Source organism: Halictus rubicundus, unplaced genomic scaffold (assembly GCF_050948215.1).
Source record: "Halictus rubicundus isolate RS-2024b unplaced genomic scaffold, iyHalRubi1_principal scaffold0264, whole genome shotgun sequence".
NCBI classification, from domain to species: Eukaryota; Metazoa; Arthropoda; class Insecta; order Hymenoptera; family Halictidae; genus Halictus; species Halictus rubicundus.
The window spans coordinates 192,329-206,799 of record NW_027488805.1 but is presented as its reverse complement, the minus strand read 5'-3'; the positions used below and the strand labels follow the sequence as shown (position 1 = coordinate 206,799).

The window sequence follows — 14,471 nt, the reverse complement described above, 5'->3', positions numbered from 1 at the left end:
ATAAACTCCAAACTCTTCCAGCACAACTTAGGTTTATTTGGGAATAGGTCGCCAAGCAAGAATACAAGCGATTTTGTACACGACGAATAACTTTGTAACAAACGAGTCGACTGACGGGCTACTTGTAACTTCTTCTCTGTCTGTCTCTCTCTCTCTCTCTCTCTCTCTCTCCGCGCCCTTTCGCAGGGCCTTATATAAGAGTACAACTATGGAAGTTTGGTGGGGATGGATGACACTAGCCCTTAGAGATAGGGAATGACGTGGAGGTCGGAGTTTTCGCAGGGTTGGACTTTAACATGAAATCTCTGTACCGGTGAGTAATTTTGCCTTAGTCTAGTAGATGAGAAAGCCCGTGAGTTCTGACTCATCTATTTGTCTGACTTATCTATAGAGAATAGATAAGTCCGGTAGTCTCGCATAACATCCCCTTCCTTATTTTAAAAGAATATACCTTGGTAAGGTATGTTCTTTTTACAAGATTGGTTTGAGTACGGTTTTACGCTTTGACGGTTTTACATAAATTGGTACGGGTTCGTCGCTAACTTCATCGACAGTGAATGCTTGGTCATTTTGAGGTTTTGATGTGAACCTGACAGAATACTGAGGTGACGGTGTCGTTACATTTTCGTTATAAACGTGGGTACCTCCTGTATTGAAACAGTTTACATACTGATTGCAAGGTTTGAAGCATAAACTTATGAGTTTCCAGACTTTTAATTTGCATAATACATATAATAGAGCTAGTAGGATTAAACTAACGGTGATAATTTTAAGTGTGGTCCAGATGGTTTCGGTTATACCTAAAGATATGTGATGAATTAAAATATCTTCTTCTTCTTTACACGTTTAGAGTAAAGTTGTATCCAGATGGGATTTAGAATTTTGATGATGGATATTTGATATTTCCTACTTTCTGGGAATATATGAATTGCTTGCGCTATACATTGGTCTTGAAATGATGAAGTGAGAACTGGAGTCGTTCTTTCACAAATTCGGATTTTCTCGAAGATTTTACATTTGTGAATATCCATAGACTCGACAGGGCTGTAGTATTTAGTTGTGCTGTCTAGTAGTATATATCGAACAGTTATGCTAACTACATACATTAGTTTGTCCCGAATAAGGGGGATTGGTACTAGTTGATAAAGGTTATATTGTTCTGGTTCAAGAATTGGAATTTTCATTTCAAAGCAAAGTTGTGTATCATGTAAGACAAAAGTATTAACTTCGATGACTCGTTGATATAGGAAGGCTGATTCTTTCGTGGCAGGAAATAGCATCCTTTCAGCTCCAAATTTGGATTCAATGCTTTTTAGAATTGTTACTAAGTCTACTGAATTTAGCAATGTGGGGTCCAATTTTCCTTGGATTCCATTGTTGATTAAACTTCTGAGTTTGTGTTAATTCCCCGTATTCAGTTACAAGTTCAGATAATAAAGTTGCTGTACTGAGTTGAATTTGTCGCTGTTCTATCTTATCTGTAACCTGATAGATTGCTTCAGTGGTTACATTTATGAATGATTGAATTCTATCACGATAATTGGAAAAGTCTTTAACAATGCCTTTTACAATGGTTGTTTCTTTATCTAGGTGTACGGCTAAACTTTTACTATCTGTATAAAGTTTATCAAGTTCCGAATCGTAATATTCGGCGTCCTTTTGACTAAGGGTTCCGAATAATACATTGGCTAAATCTCCAATGGGATTCAACCAACCACGTTTTACATGTTTACTTCTATTAGGTAAAGTTATGCCTATACTGTATAACATACGCCATTTTTCGTTAATATCGCGGTTAAAACGTTCGTGTAGGAGACGATAAGTTTGATTAATTACCGGATTTCTACTAAGTGCATCAGCGTTAGAATTCAAACATCCCTTTTTGTATTGAATCTCGTAATCATACTCTTCTAAAATGATCCTCCATCGCGTCTGCATGGCAGTTGGGTTTTTCATGTTATTTAGCCATTTCAGTGGCTGATGATCAGTAATTATAACGAACTTTCGACCATATGAGTAGGGGCGGAAGTGCTTTACACTCCAAACCATGGCAAGCATTTCGCGATCCGTGGTTGAATATTTTTGCTCAGCTTCGTTTAGGGTCCGACTTGCAAAGCTGATTGGTTTTTCTTTTCCGCTCTCATCTTTTTGTGCCAGTACCGCTCCTAAAGCTTCACCGGATGCATCAGTAGATAAAATGAATTGTCTTTTAAAATCTGGGTACATGAGTACACGATCTCCGCAAAGTTCTGTCTTCAGATGTTGAAAAGATTCCTCTTGTTGTTGCTTCCACTCGAAGTTCCTGTCCTTTCTCAGAAGCGTATTCATTGGTTTAGCTAACTGCGAGAAATTTGGGATAAATCTCCGGTAATATCCTGCCAATCCTTGGAACTGCTTGACATATATAGGGGCTTCATCTGTGACAGGTATGCTATGCTCGGTCAGTTTTGTCATAGGCAGTGCGTCGCCTGGCAAAGCAAGGATGTCCTCAAACTCTCGCGATACCTTCCTGACTAATTCAATAGCTTTCGGATCTGTCAAATGGGCTACCCGTGTATTTTCGTCTAATAATTTTAAACGTTTTTCTCGACCCTCAATCGAGTCCTTACTAAAATGTAGGATCCTATGCAAAGTACCTGTTAGTTCTATCGTCCTATGCTTGGTATCTATCTTGGCTTCCTCCCCCTCAAGGAACGGCATGCCGAGTAACCCGTCTTCTTCTATAGGAAAACTATCTGGTACTATTGCTAAAATATGTTCACGATTTCCTACTGTAAGTTTAGCTTCTCTGGTTGAGACGACTTCTCTATCATCAATTCCATAAAAACGATTGATTCGCGCTCGTGTAGGTAAAACAACTGCTGCTGCTGCTTTTATTAAATTTATTCTCGCTCCTGTGTCTAGGAGGAATACTCGACTTGACCTGCTTTGTCCCATTCGGAGAGCAATTGTAATGTTTCCTCGATTTGTAATTCCTCGGTCAGATCCCGTGGGTTTGTTGACTGTATAAACCTGTCTTGATTCTTTCGTTCTCCTGAGCAAAACGCGTTGTTCGTCCGTTGACCGAAAGGAGCTGTCACTTTCATCATCTCTGATTCTAACGTTTACAGGTTCTAGTGGTACTGAAGTTTCCCCATGTCGTAGTTCGTCGATTTCTTTCCGTTGCTCTTCGCAGAGAGTCATTAATTTAAGACATTTTCTCAGTAGTTCAGCCATTTGTTGTTCAAGGCTGCTTCTAACAGGGCTCGCGGGTCGACTCATTTTCTCGAGAGTTTTATGAATAAAACTATGTAACGACTCGCTGCTATCACTTTCGGTGTGAATTTCTGATTTCGGGTTCCAATATGTGTGAAAAGGCATTCACTTACCCGAATAGAATTTTCATAATCGTCTTATATCCTTCCAGATTTCGTCTTGTCGCCTTGTTGACCTCGGTCTTCTTGCTGAATTGCGGCCTATCCCACCGCTGCCACCAAAAATTAGTCCTCTGTTATGCCGCAGGAAGGGGTAGATGAAGAGTGTTCGAAATCACTGCAGGCGTTACCGAGAATCTCGGTAACGCAAACATCATTTCTTGTGCCATAGTTTTTGCGACCTAATCCGCAGGCGAGCGGCCTCGGTGCGACCGTGTCTCGGCGTTGACAATAGCCAGCTGATCGAGCACGGCGCCGAGACCGGGTCAACGCACTCAGACGTAAACTTTGTGTTTACTTCTAAACGTTTACTTGTCGCGTGAGCCACCGTTCCCATAATCCAAAATATCAAATCCGTCACCCACCGTCCTTGTTTCCTGTGCAGTAGCGGCCGTTAGGGCATTGCCCTCGTGCGCTAGCTAACGTTCGACACTGCCAAATCCTTTGTCATTTTCAAAAACCCCACTCCTTATTCCTTCCGACGCCGGTGGCCACGCATAGTATAAATAACCCGCGATAACCGCGAAACGAGGTCTTTAGACACGCTCGATCGCTCGATCACAGTCTCGCTTTACTTTCGTTTATTCGTGCGCTCCACGACACTTCACTCTCCCAAATCGTGCGCTTCACGATTTGCGCGTTACATCTCCGACTACTATCTATTCTCCGCTTTCGTGTACCTCTGCACTTCACCGCTATCTTGTATTCTTTCCGCTTTATTCTTAATACATTATTTATTATTTCATACAGTCCACTATTATTCTCTACCTGTCTCTATCGCAACCTATACCTCTTTCCTTTCGCTATAGTTCCAAACAAAGAGTATCCTCGAATAAACTCCAAACTCTTCCAGCACAACTTAGGTTTATTTGGGAATAGGTCGCCAAGCAAGAATACAAGCGATTTTGTACACGACGAATAACTTTGTAACAAACGAGTCGACTGACGGGCTACTTGTAACTTCTTCTCTGTCTGTCTCTCTCTCTCTCTCTCTCTCCGCGCCCTTTCGCAGGGCCTTATATAAGAGTACAACTATGGAAGTTTGGTGGGGATGGATGACACTAGCCCTTAGAGATAGGGAATGACGTGGAGGTCGGAGTTTTCGCAGGGTTGGACTTCAACATGAAATCTCTGTACCGGTGAGTAATTTTGCCTTAGTCTAGTAGATGAGAAAGCCCGTGAGTTCTGACTCATCTATTTGTCTGACTTATCTATAGAGAATAGATAAGTCCGGTAGTCTCGCATAACAGTACGTTGCGTTCGTCGTTTATTTTCTCATTAGAAACGTGCAAAAAAATAATACAACTACGTTCTGAGTGAATAGTGAAATAGATTGACATCTCGCAAAAAACGATCAACTACATAATTATTGATTAATTAATTCTTAACTCTTTCGAATTTCACAATTAATATTAATTGATATTTTACATGATTCTTTAAAGCTAAAATTTATGTTGTTTAAATGAAATATACATGGAAATATATAGTAAATTTCAATTTAATTTCTTTTTCAAGTTCAGTTACAAAAGATATTCAAAATGAATGCGTATTAATAGTGTTAAAAAATTGTAGAAATGCGAATAATTATACGTATGGAGAAATGTTATTTACGTTCAAGATTTATGAAAATTGTATTTCTATAATTTGGAAACATGGTATCTATATTTATTAATATTGTATTGATAAAGATAATTGTAGATATATAACATAATGACATCAAATTAAAAAATATAATTTGAACATATAGTCATAACTCTGATCATAACATCAGATATGTACATAACTCGTCAATCATTTGTATTTGACCACATTTGATAATTTTTTATGATCTAGTTCCAACATTTATCGTTCGTCAGCGTAGAGGGCGTAAGAAAACCAGTTGTTTACATGTGAGACACGAAACCGCATATGGTGATTGGTCTACTCTTATACCATAAAATTGCCGATTTTATATCGAAGTTTTCAGTTGACCACGTTTATGTTATTATGTTATTTGTGTCTCATCGTGATTATTAATGTGTAATTTTTAAAGATTTTCCAGATTATACAAACATGTTTAAGAAAATTGGATAATTGAATTGTCCAATCATTTGAAGAAAGTGCACATTTCGAATTGAAGTTTCCGAGATACCAGTTTTATAAAAATTCAGTAGTTAGATAATACTGAAACAATTTTTCTTATTTTTTTATAAATTGCATCGTCGTTAAAAAAAAAATCAATTGTTTCGATGCCTCCTGATCGTTTTGTAGGTGTATTATGTAATATTGAACATTTTTATATTGAGGAAAACAGTGTAGAAACTTAAAACTGCAGTATAAAATATTTTATTTGCGTTACATTTCAATATATAACTCTGACTCTCAACAGTTTCGGTTGGTGCAGGCCGTAAAACGTCCCCCCGGGTTAGTTCCCCGGTGTAGGGGGGTGTCGGTCCGTCCCTCCCCGATTGGGGAGGGGGATCCGTGGGGGGTATTGGGTGAGGAAGGGTCGGGGCGTGCCGGATCACGCCTCCGACGGCCCTTCCTTCCGGTGGCGGCGTCTTCTTGCCTCGGCCGGGGCTGGTTCCTTCGGGATACCGGCCCCGAGCGGGGCACGAAGACTCCGGGAGCTGTGGGTGGACCGAGCTGGGGCTCGGGAAGCCCAATCCGAAGGCTCCAGGGATGGGGACACCGGGCGGGTCCCTCCGCCCGGGGTCTTATAGCGTAGGCAGTGGGGGAGGTTAACCCCTCCCCCGGGGTATGATGATAGCTGGGAGGTGTCCTGTTGAGTACTCGCGTGATCCAGGCACCTCCCGTGTAGCTTAGGTGGGCGTGAGGTTTTAGTGGGTAGTCTCCGGGGGCTTCGCCCCCCGGAGAGAATCCCACATAACCCCGGCTTCCCCCAGGGAGTCGGGGTATGTATAAAACATTTCCTCACGATAAAAAAAAAAAAAAGGCCGTAAAACGTCTCCGGCTGAGAATCTTTTCGTCCGCCATCGAAACCCGCATCGAATGAAAGTTCAAATTTTAGATTTTTCAATATACCTTCATAAAATTGTGACGAGTGAATTGTTAGGGGCTTTTCCTGAAGAAAATGAGTCCAAACTCCTACCGCGACCGGTCAAATGACCGTTTTTAAAATTTCGATTAGAATTTCCTATATACAACGTAGTTGAATCGCCTTTAAACTTCACGACTTTTCCTACAATATGCGTATAATACATTTTTCAATATTTACTTCTTTTTTTATTGTTTATTTTCTGAGAAAAATTTGTAGTCTGTCTTACCTACCACGACCGGTCATTTGACCGGTAGATCGATTTATATCTTTTTGTAATAGTATTCTTTCAAAGACTCAATTCCGAAACTATAAAGTCGTTACAAACGGAAGGTAATGCAGTTGTGGCATGATTTTAGCCGAAAAGTGCTTACAGTCCTCGCTCGCCTATCGGCCTCGCGGTCTTTATTTGCTTGATTGGTATCCGAAGCGGTCCAGAACCTCGGATTTTCTTACACCGTCTTATCTACTATGACTGTAAAATAAATAAAATCATAGCCGAAGGAGATGCCTAGACGTCTTCTCACGAATTCAAATCAGTAAAGTCTCGTGAGCTGGACAGAGAGCATCAAAACGTGAAAGTTACAAGGAGCATATTCGGCAGTCTTTTACTATTTTGTATTTTTATTCTATTATTATTCTACTTTTATTTTCTATTGTATTACGCGTTATAAGTGTCATTTTCAAAAAAGTGAACAAACCAACAATACTTCGTAGCAAGTTTCACATTTTATCTTTTGTTCATTTTTTTATCCATCTTGATTTACATTTTTATATTTTAGTTTTTATTTTATCCCTTGAATATTCATTCCCAAAATGTAAAGACGTTCGAAATTTTTGATATTGCAAATGACAATACGGAAAATTATGATCTATTTGAGAACGACTCGAACACCGATGAGGACGAAGGGAATGTTTCGAACGTACGTAGAGGACGAAAGAGAAGGAGATTTTTAGTTACTTCCGATAGCGAGAATGAGGAAGAGGTAATCGAAACTGCTATAGACGGAACTGTTTGGCAAGAAGTAAAAGAAGGGTCTAATCCTGGAAGAGCACCTATTCATAATATGTTTAGGGGAACATCAGGCCCAACAGGGTATAGTAAACGAAATATTATGCGGTGAAAACGAATAAAATATACATTATATACTCCTAAATAAAAGAAACTATATTTTTATACTGTCAAATTGGCTATTATCTTCATTCTATATTAAAAAATATAAGTTGTGCTACAGACCGGTCATTTGACCGGTCGCGGTAGAAATAGGTATACGCGAAGTTTCGGTAGGAATAGTGTTAATGCGAATAGTATTTTTAATACGAATAAGTTGTAGAGCTTATCCAGATGAAAATGAGTCCAAACACGACATCATTTGGATTATCTTCAACAAGATTTTAATTTTTATCGTAACATTACGTATCAATAAAATTGTTCGATTACACTCGAGTTTGGACTCATTTTCATCAGGAAAAGCCCCTCAATTCACTCGCCGCAATTTTATGGAGGTATATTGAAAAATCTAAAAGTTTGAACTTTCATTCGTGCGCGATTCTCCATCTGCTTACATTGTATACCGTTTGTCAGTCGCTGGGTCTTTGAAGATCGGCGTTCGTCGGACCTCGTCGCCGCTTATTCGAGCTGGCAAAAGTTATTCGAAGATTTATCCGAAGCCTTTGAATAAAAGATACAGATAAAAGATGAAAATTTATTCCAAGTTCGAATAAATCCGCTTCGAATAAAAAAAATTCTCTCTATTCGTCCGATAAATTCTCGTCTAATAAAATTATTTATTCGACAGAGATACTTTTTTTATTCGAACTTTCGAATAACGAATAAAGATAAAATATCTTTGATTCGAATCCTTATTTAAATAATTTGTTATCTAAATAGTGCCCAACTCTGTCTGGAATGCAGTGCAAGGGACACTCTTGTCCGTGTCGGTTTGCACTATCGACTCTGACGTTAACAGAACCGAAGAAATAAAAAGAAATACGCGGATACTACGACCGCTGCTGCTCTGGTGGACTACGACTCTACGGTTGCTCGGAGGAATACTTGTTTATTTGAGGCTAGTTGGTTGACTGGTCTTGTCGTCTCTTCACTCCTTGCAGCTAATCTCGGTGTGGGTGGGGTCTAAGAATCTCTGTCTTCTAATTTGTTCGTGATTGGTCAATCATTGTCATTGATCTTCGTTGGCGCCTACCATTGCCAAAGGGAGGGTAACCTTGTGCCGAGGTGGACGCGCGGTACCCTCACTCGATGGGTCCGGAAAGGCGTTATAAACCTGCGCCCGGTAAAGTGTTGTAAATTTTGTCCCGGGCCGCTACCATAAATGCTAGTGCATTACAAACATGATAAACTGGAGGTAGGCCGAAGTCTGCCACCCAGATGTTTGGTTATATTGAAATATTTGTTTTGTCTTGTGACGGAACAATACCAAAGTAAAATTTAAACTGAAAAAATTAAAAAGAATCGGGTTTAATGGTATATACTGAAATATATTTTGTATTTTTAAATCATTCTTTTTGTTTTTTAAATTTAATTACCCTTAAAAAATGTTCAAAACTAGTTATTATAAATATTGTTGTTCAATCTTTTATCAATCCCAAATAATTAAATTTATTAGAATATATATGCTGCGAATGAAAAGCAATATCAGAAGTACATTGAATAAGTAGCTATTAAATAGTCAAATGAAATTAATGATATCAACGTCGTATTTTATTTAATTAAATTTAAACTACATTCTTACTTTTGGCTAATATTGAACTAATTTAATTTTTTATAATTATGTTATTACACTGTTGTAGTTGTAATTGCACAGGGAAGACGACTGATGTAGTAGAAAGAACAAGAAAAAAGTGTTTAACGAAAAAAAAATCGTTCCATGCGGGATTCGATCCGGGACCAAAATATTCTCAGCCGGAGACGTTACGTTATTATTATTATTACATTACGTCTCCTTCGATGCACTCGCGTGTCAGCCGTAATGGAATTAAGAGGAAACAACATTCTTTTGTTTCATTCATCATATGAATCCTCGACATGAGATTTAAAATTATATCAGCAACAGCGCCATTGTAGAATATCGGTTCCACAATATTAGTTCTGGATGATACGGTAGGATGTGACACGGAATAGTACGGGGGCTCTAGAGCCCCCCGAGCGTGAGACAGAATAATACATTGGGTGATTGGTCTACTCCTATACCTCGTCTGTGGTATGGTATTACATACAGATGTGTAGCTGACTGATGAATACGAGATGGAAACACCGGCGTGTTGGATAACGAATAAGAAAGGAACTGAAAAGGGAATCTTTCAATTTTATTAAATGTTGGATATTTATAGGGAGGAGGGTCCTAAGTGGACATGTTTTTTTTTACCCGGAGTATGGAACGATCAGGTGTCAGACGTTATAACAGAATAAAAATTGTAATTGTTACATTACATTTATTTCAGTATCACTGTCAAAAAGTCTACGTGCATTTGCATAAGAGTATGATCCTAATAATGATAATGTATGATTAGATTAGGTCCGGATACGATGTTTTGCGAATGTTATAACTTAAAAATACTTTACCACTATTATTCATGCACACACCTCGGTCTCTCTTTTTTTATTATGAAATAAATGTTTACAACAGAGTCAATAAATTCATGTGTGAAGCTAAATTAAACCAAAAATGAAATGATTCAAAATTTCAAAGGTCTAAAAAGAACTACGATTCATAAGTGTCTATATATAGACTAGAGTTTTATTTGATCCTTGCTTTGTCATTGGGCGATACAACCACATACATTGCAACGCGCGCGCCAGTCTTTGACTGCTCTGTCCTCGTTACAGCATTCGAACGCGCCTCCGGAAATTATTCGAAGTCAAATAAACCGCCGAAAAAGACAGATGAAAATGGACATGTGGCAGCCTGGGCATCGCGCAGCGGCAAGCACGCCGACGAACCGCCAACATACATTGTATACGCGGCGGCGCGGCGACGGTCCACGGGAAGCTGCAGAGAAAGAAGCGAAGATCGGTTCCGAAGGCGGTCGAAGGAATGCCATCGAACATTCGCTCGCAAGCGTCGGCCAGTATTCACTTCAGAGCAGCCATTCGTGTCAGTGCCGTGTGTTGTAAGTACGTATTATGGCGATTAGGTTTGGAGTATACATTTTGATAAGTTTTCCCGAAAACAGGCCATTTGTCCGCACAGTACGGCGGTCTCTTTATTTTCCGAGATATTTGCAAAAACTGTCTATTTTGATGTAAACTTCTGCCTATTTTGAATGACCGAATTTGTTCTTTAGGGCGCGGGAGGGTTCTTTGGTTAAAATGTACAAGGAGATTTTTATTATCCACCCTATGAAATTATCGAGTCGATGTTCTCCCATTTTGCAATCAAATTCACAGAAGTTATTTATTCATGATCACTATAAGTTGTTTCTATATATGTATTCATTGAGTGATACATGTTATTATTTATTTCCAGTGTTTTCAAATGGGTGAGGTTGGCCAACGGATGCAATGCTGGTTCGCTCTTTACCTCACGCACTGGTTCCTCGGTCACCCCAGGGTCTCATGTTTCCTTTTCAACGGTTAAGAAGTAATTTTGCAGGTATTTCCTCATTATTTCTTTATCAATGTTTTAATTTGAATAGATTTTGTTTTCTTGAATTTGGAATTTATAGGATACGGGTCTTAGGGATTGCTATTCCCTTATAACTTCTGCGAAATATATTCTTTAGGTTCCATGAGTTTTAGCGCCTTATATATATATATATACATTAATATATGAAGGGAGGTATGAAATTATCGAGTCGAAGTGGTCAATGTTTTTTCACTTTGCAATCATATTCACAGAAGTTATTTATACATGATCACTATAAGTTGTTTCTATATATCTATTCATTGAGTTTATAAACGTTGAATGAAGTGCACAAGTGGATGTATTTCAGGTAGAGACAATTTCTAATCGCACCGCAAACGATCCCTTCATTTATTCTCAGGTTGTCCCTATAATTTATTTTCCTTACCGCGTGTAGTAGCTTAAAAACTTTACCTTCTGCCGTTGAATACATGTTATTATTTATTTTCAGTGTTTTCAAGTGTGAGGCCGGCCATTGGATGCAATGTGGGTTCGCTGTTCACCTCACTGACTGGTTCCTCGGTCACCCCAGGGCCTCGTGTTTTGTTTTCAACAGTTAAGAAGAAATTTCACAGGTATTTTCTCATTATTTCTTTATTAATGTTTTAATTTGAATAGATCTTGTTACCTTGAATTTGGAATTTATAGGATATGGGTCTTAGGGATTGCTATTCCCTTGTAACTTCTGCGAAATATATTCTTTACGTTCCTTGAGTTTTCTCGCTTTATATACATACACTAACCAGCAAAACTGAGTCTACACTATTTGAGCCAACATAACTTTTTAAAAATCTGATCAAATGACTTGAATTTTATTGAGAAGTTGGAAGGTTTAGTTTGTTAGACGAGGTGTAAAAAATTTTTGAAAAAAGTTTGAATTGGTCGGAATCGCAAAAGAAATAGTAACAGTTGGTTTTTTTAGCTTTTTTATCTGAGCCTGTATTGAAAATTTAAAAAATGTGTTTGATTCGCTTGAGTAAATTACATCCATGCTGAAAATTTCACCGATATTGGTTAATTCGTTTACGAGTTATAAACGCTTAAAAGTGGAAAAATTGCCGTTTTTCATGATTTTCGACTTAAAACCACACTTTTAATCGTTTATAACTCGTAATCGAATTAACCAATATCTGTGAAATTTTAAGCGTAGATATAATTTATTCGAGCAAATCAAATACATTCCTTAAATTTTCAATACAGGCTCTGATAAAAAAGCTGAAAAAACCAACTTTTACTATTTCTTTTGCGATTCCGACCAATTAAAATTTTTTTCAAAAATTTTGTACACCTCGTCTAATATATATATCAATTATTGATTCCCCTCGGGGTTACAATTTTAATTACATCTCCCTCTTACCCCAATCTTAACCTTAAACTTATCCTAACTTACCCTAACTTAATTAAACGTGTCCTAAAAACACGCCATAGAGAGAGAGAACGATCTTTCACTAATATCCGCCGCGTTATTATTTTTCCCTGTCCCACACATACATGCTTCTCTGCTCTCTCCCCTCCCTGCACCTCACCCATCCTTCCCATGCCTCCTGGACCTCCTCTTTCGGCTGCTCTCTCTTTCACTCCATTCCTATGCATTCTCTCCATTTACTTCATCTCCCATATCTCTCCATTCCTGCTCTTCCTCCATTCATCCACCTTCCTCATCCATTCCTCTCCTCCTTCATCCCCTAATACTTCCCCACCATCCCCTGCCAACCACTCCCCTCAACCCTCCCTTACACATTTCCCACACATGTTCCCACGTTTCCTCCTCTCACCCACAGACCTTACATACTTTCTTCTCCTCCTCCAACCAATACTTTCCACCTCTCATCTCGTTTCCCAACCTGTACCTGGCCACCCTTTGCCACCTGCTCTCTCCCCAGCCTTTCTTCAGATACCCCGGTATCCGCTCTCCCTTCACCCTCCCGTACCACATGTTGTACCTTGCGCTTCCTATCTTTTCCCATCTCTCCCCTGTTGCTTCTTCTTTTCCCCTTTCACTATCTCCTCACTCACTGCCTCTATCCTCTCCTCCATCATCTCCTCCGCCTCCTCCGCTGTCCAGCCCCTCTCTTCCCAAAAACGCCGTCGCTCCTTCACCCACCCTACTACCTCCCCTCCCCTTCTGCCCCTTCCTCTTCCCTGCTCCCAGCACAACCTAGCTAGCTCCCCCCCTTTTTCCACCCTCAACTTCTTCTGGTACCCCCATGCCCTCAACCCCGCCCTCCCTCTCAACAACTCCCTCTGCAGCTGTTACCGCACCATATACCGCGGTGCGTACCTCTCTACTCCTAGGACCCACCTCAGAAACCTCTCCTGCAACCTTTCCACCTCTTCCCATTCCTTCCTACACCGCGTCTAATAAACTAATCCTTCTAACTTCTCAATAAAATTCAAGTCATTTGATCTAATTTTTAAAAAGTTATGTTGCTTCAAATAGTGTAGACTCAGTTTTGCTGGTTATTGTACATTAATATATACATTAATAACCAAATTACGAGAAGTGCCCGAAGACAGACCATTCCGCACTGTACGGAGGTCTCTTTATTTTCTGAGATATTTGCAAAAAACTGTCAGAGTCTCCATTGCGAATTCTGCCTATTTTCAATGACCGAATTTGTTCTTTAGGATGGAGGAGAGTTCTTTCATTAAAATCTATGTTATGTCGTGCAGTTTCTCGCAATTGTAGGAGAGGTTCTGCGTGTTATTTTGTCGAATTAATGACCCGACACCTTCCTTTGCAATAACAACTTTGGTTTATTAGAACAATGACTATATACAGTTTACATTCGGACTGGTGATTATTCGGTTTCCTTTGAGAACAAGTTTGTATCTAATTTCTGCTCTGGGGTCAGCTCGCTCTTCACCTCGGTGGTGACTTTGGAGAAGAGTGGGAGATGGTCCCATTTTTGGGGGAAAGAAATCTCACTTGCTGATTGACTTGAGGGAGGAGTCATTTGTATGCAACCCCTGTTGGTGGTGGAGGAAGTCCCCACCCCAAGTCAAACGCGTAGAGAAAGTGCCTAGACCAGCACGTGACGATTGCCAGACCCCAGAGCAGCGTGACGAAAAAAAGGGCCCAAGTGGCCAGCACGTGCCTATGGTTTATTACCCCCTTGTCCCATGAGGGCGAGGACCATCGAGTTTGGGAACAATGCTTCCTTGGAAAAGCTAGATTTTCCAAGGACTTGGCAGAAGAGTCACTTTGTTCCAGTCATCTGGCAACTATGTTTATTAGGGGTCCCCAAACTGATGGCCCAAGGGGTCTGCCTTAGGGTCTCTAACCCTCACGCACTACGCGGATGCCTAACCCGTGACGATTAGGCCTTAACTGGTAACGTGTATATAAAAAATGCTTAGGCCTTCTCGAGACCCTTG

At 39.7% G+C, this 14,471-nt stretch overlaps 1 protein-coding gene across 1 annotated transcript; it reads right to left on the bottom strand.

The window, feature by feature from the left end:
* Nucleotides 1-316: 316 nt before the first annotated feature.
* Nucleotides 317-1,301, bottom strand: LOC143364099 (uncharacterized). The gene is made up of 2 exons (XM_076804602.1): nucleotides 911-1,301; nucleotides 317-754 (listed from the first exon to the last, which is right to left on the bottom strand). The coding sequence occupies exons 1-2, from the start codon at nucleotides 943-945 to the stop codon at nucleotides 472-474; spliced, it is 318 nt and encodes a 105-aa protein (XP_076660717.1). The 5' UTR covers nucleotides 946-1,301; the 3' UTR covers nucleotides 317-471.
* Between the last annotated feature and the right edge of the window lie 13,170 nt (nucleotides 1,302-14,471).